This window comes from Hoplias malabaricus, chromosome 2 (genome assembly GCF_029633855.1).
Source record: "Hoplias malabaricus isolate fHopMal1 chromosome 2, fHopMal1.hap1, whole genome shotgun sequence".
NCBI classification, from domain to species: domain Eukaryota; kingdom Metazoa; phylum Chordata; class Actinopteri; order Characiformes; family Erythrinidae; genus Hoplias; species Hoplias malabaricus.
In genome coordinates, this window is record NC_089801.1 from 81,113,673 (window position 1) to 81,122,538 (window position 8,866).

The 8,866-nt window shown below is 41.3% G+C and overlaps 1 protein-coding gene across 2 annotated transcripts; it reads right to left on the minus strand.

Moving 5' to 3' along the window:
• Nucleotides 1-255: 255 nt before the first annotated feature.
• Nucleotides 256-8,470, minus strand: cnppd1 (cyclin Pas1/PHO80 domain containing 1). Of its 2 annotated transcripts, none has more exons than XM_066661742.1 (8): nt 8,315-8,470; nt 7,379-7,481; nt 5,967-6,048; nt 5,737-5,857; nt 5,435-5,563; nt 5,196-5,257; nt 3,908-4,025; nt 256-3,365 (listed from the first exon to the last, which is right to left on the minus strand). In XM_066661742.1, exons 1-8 carry the CDS (start codon nt 8,375-8,377, stop codon nt 2,772-2,774), a joined length of 1,272 nt encoding a protein of 423 aa, XP_066517839.1. In that variant the 5' UTR covers nt 8,378-8,470; the 3' UTR covers nt 256-2,771. The 2 variants fall into 2 exon arrangements, with proteins under 2 accessions (XP_066517839.1, XP_066517837.1); XM_066661740.1 differs by lacking the exon at nt 8,315-8,470 and adding an exon at nt 7,678-7,761.
• Between the last annotated feature and the right edge of the window lie 396 nt (nt 8,471-8,866).

Below are 8,866 nucleotides of genomic sequence, written 5' to 3' on the forward strand. Positions count from 1 at the left end.
CTTATTCCAAGTAATTCTGGAGCATTTATATTGGACCATTCACCAAGAAAAGTAAAGGATGGCTGTAACTTGGGTGGCTAAATTAAAATAATGAAAAAAAAATTATATATATATATTATATTTGGATATGTGTTTTTCATTGGACACAGACGATAAGGGATGTGCTTTAAAAAATAACTTAAAATTTTGAAATCTGTTTTCAGAAATCCCCCCAATATAATGAAACATTAAAAAATACCAAGTATAACTTGCTTCCAACCAATTCCTTTATTTGTCATCTGTTCACACATTCTGCCAAAACAATCAGGCCAATGAGATTTTGTCGTACATACGACTTCAAAATGAGAAACCAGGGTAAACATAAAAGGTTGGACCCCTTATGGATCAGAGTCTGTAACATGGCTGCCCTCAAACCAACTTAACATGCACCACAGCAACTCACTTCAAAACAACTCTTCCATCTTTAACCTTCTGCAATTAGCTCCAGCCTGTTAGCTGGATAACTTAAACCGAAGCTCAAGCCTGTCTCAAGCTCCATTTTCTTTCCCTTCATAACCAACTAGCCTTAAGCTAACTGGCTAATTGACAATTTCCCCCTAGTCTCAAATGTAGCTGATCAACTAAGACACGTTTCTCCATTAAACTGAGGTACAAGGCTAATGTAGCTAACAAGTTTTGGCTATCCATTAGCACCAAGCCTAAATTTAATCACAGTTTGCTCAGATAGTCAGGTAAACTCAAATATACATGTTTTTATATAGTGTATATTAAAAAACAATTTTACAAATAATGGTATAAAAAGTAGTACTATAATTTGTTGTTAGCTACGTTAGCGTTTGACGCAAAACCTACGTTGCAACTTCAGAGCTAACAGGTTGTAGTTAATTAGCTAAATTTAGAAAAAGGGGGAAAATGTAAAAATAACATTAAGACCAACAAACTGGAAAAGCCTTCCATTCTGAATAAAACCCTGTCTTAGCCTCAACATCCACTTAGCGTTAGTCCAGCAATGAGATGAGCCTGGGCCAGTATAAAGCCACACTATGTAACTACTAGGGATTTGGAGATGTGTAATTACAGGCAACATGTGGAAGAACATTTTGTAATGTGGGTTGTGCTTCTGCCTCTTCACCGAGGGAATGAATTTGATGGTTGTGGATGAAACTGATGACTGTCTACTAATCTACTATTGTCAACACATGTGGAAGCTCCTGACCTTCACTATGCTAAAGGAGGCTAACAGAGGACGCTAAGGTTAGGTGATTAATTTTTTGTAATTAAAAAAAAATCAACAAAAATTGAGCAGTCACTTAAACCTATTTCCGAATTAAAACAAAAGCTAAACCCCAAACTCTCCAGCAGAAGGTGCTCTTTCACTGGTGATGGACAATCATTGAATTACAATCCCACCCTCGAGAGCAGCAACATGTGGAAAAACTAAAAATTTCACCAACAAACCATTTCCAAACCGGTTACATGTTTCAAGCTAAAATAAACAAATAAATTCTCGCTCAACATTTTCTTGTCAAGCATTTCTGTACTTTAGAGCGTTAAATATTCTCATACAAACGTTAGGCCTATCATTTTATACAAAAAGGCAACACACCAAAAAAGGTCAAGTGTTAAAATGAGGTGTTGTGGAAAACGCTGAACTTAAAGAAGTAACTACACCCGAGATGAACGCGTAAAAAGGATTTTGCTCCAAATTTTTGTATTCTCGTGAATTTTTGAAGCTAGATTTATTGCCGAAAGCCCATTTCCATGTTGACTGGCGCATGTGCAGTAAACTGAACTGAAGACGCAACATTAGAATTCATTTGGCACAAGCGCTGAACTGACCGTGACGTTAAGAGTTATTTTAAAACGATTGGACGATGGTCAATGCCTCGTTTAAGCTTTAAATAGAACTGTAAAGACCATGGCCTTGGTAAATGCAGACACCTAAAATGTACAGTGTGTGGCCAAATGTTCGCAGGTGCCCACTGGCTTCAAACGCCTGGACATACAGCACCGTTCCTGTAGCGCCAATGCTGCAGCCTATTTACACCTGTATCTTTTTACATCTGTATCCTTAGCTCTGGTCCTGGATTCCCCCCGCTTTTCATATTCCGGTGGGCTTTTAAACTCATCAGCCAATACATAAGCCCTTGTTGAGTTCTGTGGCTGTGTTTGAGCAGTAAAAAGCCAAACCTAAGTGTGCAGAACCGGGTTCCTCCAAGATCACCAGCCGATTGCCTTTGGGGCATAAGTGCTTTTAAAGGCCAAAGCACGCTGATCTGAGCATGCTCTGACATATTCTAATATTAGCAGCTGGCTTTAGTCTTATCTAGAGTCTAGAACCGAAAAAAGCCAGCCAGTCTGAATGAGGAAGATCTTCCTAAAGACTCCTAACTATAGTTCACCGGTGTTGGTGAACGTTAGATTGGTGTGTTCTGGGATTAAGAGCCTGTAGAAGATTGTAAGAATAGAAAAAACCTAGAATAGAAACCCAAACTAAAACATATATGATAGATTGGGATAGTCTAAGGCCTGGTTTGTGAGACAGGGATTAAGGCTAATTGCTAAGCCATGTTCTATACTCTTAAAGACCACTGCATATTAATTTAACCTCTCCAGTCCTTCTCAATGATTGAAAGACCATAGGTTCTATGTGTAGTATTACGTATAGAGCTGTCCTCTACACTGACTAGACTTAATCCCTGTCCACTAAACAGGCCTTAAAGATGAGCTGGTTTCATTCCACAATGACTCTCCAGTTTGACGACCCATTTTTACGCAGGTATGAGGAGCGGCGGAGTTTTCCCAAAAGGCAGAGCAGTCTCCGGGCAACAAGGGCGTCTCTGGAGGGCGGCCACTGGGAGGAAAGGACCCTCGCTGAGCAGAGCGGGAGAAAGCCAGCTGTACCAGAACGTGTCATGACCTGAGGAGATGTTTCGAGCCCCGCACTGCGATGAAAGAATGTCCAGGCGGTTGTAACAGGAGAGAGGAGGATCCGTGCAGTCCAAAGAGGCGTCTGAGGAGAGGAGAACCGAGAAGAGAGAGCCGAAGAGAGAGAGCGCAGAGTTCGGAGAGAAGGTGGCGTGATGGAGGTGCTCGTGTAAATCCGGTACGAAGGAACCGCGAGGTTTTTGGCTTTCGTTGCCCAGCACACAGCAGCGAGGGTGGGGAGCTGGGGCCGGGGCATGAGGCTGGAGGTTGGAGACGTGTTCCGAGTGCTGGAGGAGAGGAGGGTCGATGAGCTTGATCTGGTCGAGAGGAAGAGGAGGGCGAGCGACGTTGGGGAGGCTCAGCTGCTGCAGGACGGCCGAGGCTGCGATGAGTCCAGCCACGCTGGTCAAGTAGAGGAGGCCTAGCATACATGTGACCTGTAAGAATAAACATTATTATTATGATATGCTTGGAATATAACATATTTAAATGTAAACTGCTTGACGGGAGACTGCAGTGTTCCCCTGACCTATATAAACAGCCCTGATCAAAATGGCTGGTTTCAGCACCTGCTCCTTTAAACAATAATGAGCCGCTCATCGTTCACCCAGACCCTGAGCGCACAGCAGTGAGGAGCAAAGAGCAGGAGCCCTGGTTTTTGCTATTTTCGCTCGGTTCTTTCTTCTCCTGTTTTACTCTGTGCTCGTGTGAGTTTTCCTCTGTTTATCCTCAACTTTGTGAGACTGGAAAGACTGAGACAAAAGGGTGATGCGCTTGACATCAAGTGATATTTCTTGTGGTCTGGTTTCACCGTGTGTGGGTTGGTAATTAACGTGCTATTGCACAAAAAAAAATAGTTTTCATTTTATGGTCACTTTAATATTAATGGGTTGTATGGAGGGGTACATCCATAACCATGTATTTTTCCATCTATTAATGTGCGATGCAAATGTTTATCCAACGACAATTAGGCCCCTACCTTGGCAAAGTGCTGATAGGTGGCTGCCAGCACCTGCCTCCAGTTGGACTGCTCCAGCAGCACACACAGATCTGTGTAAGTGAACCAGCCCCGCTTCATACCCTGCCGCTCCGCGATGCTGTCAGAGAGGGAGGGTACACAGAGTTATCACCAAAGATAAGAGAATCAGAGAATGTATTTTATCTTCTATTATCAAACACTGGGTTTTATTATAGATGCAGAGATAAGAGAATTTGGATCTATAAATACGGGGGAGACAACCAGGCCTGTCACGATATATCGTACCAGGAATAACCGTGAGAGACAATATTAATGTCCATTAAAGACTATTTTATGCCACTGTTATTATGTTAATATGAACTTGTAGCAACATTGGAATATAGTGGAACCTCTACTAATGAACTTTCCAAGATACGAACCGGGCATTAGAATATTTTTTGCTTCTACCGACGAACCATGACTCTAGAAACGAACTCTCCGCCGAGCCGGCGGCTGGAAATGGCCACTGACCCTAATAGGCGAGTCTCCCAGCGCCCCCAGACTTGAATGAGCTTTAAGATTAGCACATTGTAGCTTTAGCAATTTAGCATTAGTGTAAATAGCAGACATCAAAATTCGTGCTAAGTTAAGCCGTATCTACGCTTCGTCTCCCCACATTCACCACCTACTCTCCATTATTCCCCCCACCCCCCCCACCTCCCGTCATACAGCCAGTGCCTGTGTTACTCCTCCAGCCAGTCGTCACGTCTTCAAGGTAGCGATGTCTAACCACTTACAACTTTATTATATCTTTTTTATTACTGTTTCCACTGTATTTCTCTTTTATTTTTAGTAACGCTACATGTATTTTTTACTAATTTGAGAGTGTTGTAAACATAGATCAGTGTAAAAAGGGTGACTTTCGGGGGGGGGGCTGGAACACATTCATTGCTTTTCCATTATTTTAAATGGGGAAAACTGACTCGAGAAACTAACTTTTCCACTTACGAACCGGGTCACGGAACGGATCAAGTTCGTAAGTAGAGTTTCCACTGTATAATAAATGTTGAAACAAAATAAATGAAATTTAAATACGATAAAACCACAGTTTTTAAGTAAACACTTATTAGAGAAACGACAGAAATCCAGGGAATAAACTGGCTGAAATATTGGCCACATAAATTCTAATGTAAACAAATAAACAAGCAAAGAGAACGGGCAATATTGAGAAATTACTCAGGAAATATCTCTATATACGGTACGGTGAGTGGATTAATGTGATTATTGTGACAGTGACAACAACACTGACCTGGTCTCCAGTCTGCTGAGTACGTTAAATAATTCAGTCGGCTCTGTGAACAGGCTCCAGTCCTGAAATACAAAAAGCAGGAGGTTAAAGCAGACACTAAAACTAATCTGAACATGAACCACCAGCTGTAATACACGTGGCAGAACCTCTATGAGCTCTATCTCTGCGTTTTCCACTGTTATTGTGGACTCATAAACACACCCCAGGGTAACTGCCGGTGTTAAACACACTGGACTTACAATAGCACTGAGGAAATTCAGCTCCAGGGTGTTGACAGTCTGGACGTCCAACTTGCCGGCTGCTCCCCATTCGTCATTGAACACCTCCTCTTCCTCACCTTCATCGTACAAGTATTTACTGGCCACCATCTGCAGCGGATATGAGGTAATAGATCAGTAAAACTAATGCATGCTGGAACATTTCTGTGAGGATGTGATTGCAGTCAGCCTATAAATATGCGCCTTCTAAATCCTAGGCTGCTGATTGGCATTCTGTATTCACAGTATTAATGCAGAACTTCAGTCTTCGATGGGAAACATACCATAGATATCAAAAAGAGGTCGGAGGAGGAGATCTGTTGCAGGTATTCAGGGTTTCTGTGTCGGAGACGCTCAATGTAAACCAGGGCCAGCATCATAGCGCAAGGGGAGATACATGCTTCTCTGAAACGTTAACAGGATACACTCGTCACGCACAGTGGTTAGCACAGTACACAGTAAATAATGAAGAGTGCCAGCAAACATTGGCAGGAGGAGAGGGCGATAAACTCACCTGGCTACATGAGCGGCATATTTCTTGTGGAGCTTTCGTATTGGGCTTGGGGCGGATTTCTGGAGCAATTCAACGGCGATATCTGGGAGGGGAAGGTGAGAGAAACATCAACGACTACCAAGCTGGGGTCCCTCTAGAACTGTAGTGGGGCTCATCAGCACAAGATCTCTAGATAAAAGTTCTGGCTGAGGATCTTTAAAGGCTAAGAAGCAGCTCTATGAATGTGGCAAACAAATAAATACAGTGGAATTTGAGTTCCTAACTTGTGTTTATTGATAGTCAGAAAACATGTTATTTCTTACTAATTGAAGGAATAAGGTTTAAAAGACCGTTGGTCCCCCCCCAACGGTGTTGGGAAACTCTAATAGGCGTCTTGCCTGTGACGTAGATGGTGGACAACACTCTAGAAGCTGCACTTAATTTAATGCAAAATGAGGAAAAGGTGTGTTGTTTTTGGCTGCAATCATTCAATGTACAGTGGGACATCTGTGCACAAATGACTCAAAGATATGGCATATATGGGCATATATTATAATATGGCACAATATGGGCATGTAAGGACACCAACGAAAGGTGTTCAAGAGCCTCTGTAACATGGAGGTAAACAGGGTAAGGACACTCACTTCGCCTGTTTTAGTTGGTGTTAGTTAACGTTAGCTTGACTCGCTAAACTCGGTGGCTCAGATTATACTCGGCTACGTAGCTGCATTACGGAGGTTTATAGTGTCGGATGAATTCGAGTTCGACTTCGATCACATTTACAAGAATAACGGTACCTCTACATTTGAGTTTAGCTTATTGCTAGGCTATTGTCATGAATAATGTTGGTTATTTAGCTAGACACTGTCATAACAGTCAGTCATAACGGTGTTTTACCGCGGCGTTGTTCAGCTGTTGTCCACCAGTGACGTCACGGTCGCGTTCAAGAATTTCCGTAGCGAGCTCGGGTTTTTCCGTCAATTTAATAAAATTGTCAGTTTTAAAGCAAATTAAGCTGCTATTTTCATTTTAATTCATACTTATATCTGTCAGTGACTACAATAATGTGAAATATTCATGGAGGACCATTAAGTGGTGCTTAGCCTTTAACATTAAATACTTATTATGCATTTAGAGCACAGTGAGATTGCTTTTCAGAGTATGTACAAGTGTAAGTCGTTAGAGACATAATGAATTCTTTCTTTTGAGCCAAATATCTGAAGACTACTAAAGTAGAAGGACTTAAGTGACCACCCTGCACTGAGAATGCAGTCCAAGATTAGAAACCACACAACGGTTACATATCAAACATAGCCTAGTCACTGCGTTAAGTAACAGTGACTTCACCGTTCATTCACATTTCCCAATCTAAAAAAAGATAATAAAACAAACATTTTATTCAGTGTATACAGTATTTATAAACTTCCACCTACCAGTCACAGGACAGGACAGGGTGTCCAGAGAAATGTCCGGATCCAGACCATAATATAAACGTTTCCTAACTCGATCTGCCAGTTGCTGATGTCCTGGGAGAAACTTAACAGAGAAAGACTTCGTTTGGTCTCAAAATCCAAACAAACTGTTTACATTTCATTGTTCTTAAGTTAGCCTGGGGAGAATGTCGATTTCATCCTCGCTCCCTATGTAGTGCACTAGGTAGGGAATGAAATTACGTGTTCTAGACACAGTAACGTATATCAAATACGTAGTATACACACTTTAAAGTACCTACATGAATGTTGGTACTTTGAATGTTGCTCTTCGCCCAACTACTTTGGGTGAAGAGCAATACCTGTGACATAATTTGTGCACTAGATAGGGAGTAGGGAGGCATTTGAGACACAGCCATAAAGTCTGTCGGTCCAGTAACGTTAACCTAACTAACAAAACAACGAGGACAGAGTTCGCGAACGTGGATTAAATCACGTTAAAATGGGTTTGTGTATCTCTGAATGATATATTAATTTCCCTAACTCTATATTTATATAAATAACAGCGATATAAAATGTAGTTTGATATTCGAGGCCTCCGAGCGCGTTCAGTTGAGATACGAAATAAAAACAAATATATTTAGATATATACTAATAAAACGTTTTATCACAGTAATAACATGTAACTAACGTAACGTAACTGAACATAACGCCAACAAAATACTAAGAAATTAAAGGCTATATAAACGTTATTCGAGGCTGGTGTTTATTTCCGGTTTTAACTGCCAATTCCACCTTAAAAGGCGCAGCAGTCACATTATGGCGCCAAAGGCCTCTGCGGCCATGATGAAAGTGCTGCATCATTTAAGGTGGAACGGATAATTCGAACAGGAAGGGCAACTTCAGCCTAGAAACCAACCAAAATATATGTTTAAATACCGTAAACTCCTGAAAGTCGGAGAAAGGAAACGTCCGCTCGTCAAACAGCTCGCCAAAATCCATGTTTTAAATCTAAAAAGTAGGCATTAAAGAAGCAGAAAGCTGGTAAACATGTAGAAAGGCGTCTCCTCCTCCTCCTCTCAGAGACACCAGAGGGACAGGGTTAAAACTACAGTCCCACTATAAAGCACACAGGGCTTACCTTACCATAAATGGGAGGGGGGATTTACATTAACACGTTGTTTATTGATCTAATGTGAATTAAATGTACAATTCTGGGACAGAGAAATAGAGAGGTTTATTATTTTTTTTTAAAAAGTGGTTAGTTATTTTATGTTTGAAGTAATTTAGTGAACTGAAATAAATAGTACATTTGTTTTTGTTAGATTCCAGAGCTCAAGTTTACTTTGTAGCCATTTTTACATTGTAGTCTTCCTATGAGAACATTTCACCCACTATTTTACGGGCTGCTATTCTTTGGCTATCTTGTTTAACATCACCCACAATTTACTGTAATTATGTTTACACCACTGTAAGGGCCTTGCAAACTTC

Excerpts from the sequence above, each read along its gene's own strand:
- cnppd1 (XM_066661740.1), bottom strand. The coding sequence starts at position 7,746 with ATGTCACAGGTATTGCTCTTCACCCAAAGTAGTTGGGCGAAGAGCAAC. Across the intron at positions 6,049-7,378 it reads CCTGTCCTGTCCTGTGACTG|ATATCGCCGTTGAATTGCTC; the intron begins GTAGGTGGAAGT and ends TTCCCCTCCCAG. Across the intron at positions 3,366-3,907 it reads CCTATCAGCACTTTGCCAAG|GTCACATGTATGCTAGGCCT; the intron begins GTAGGGGCCTAA and ends TTATTCTTACAG.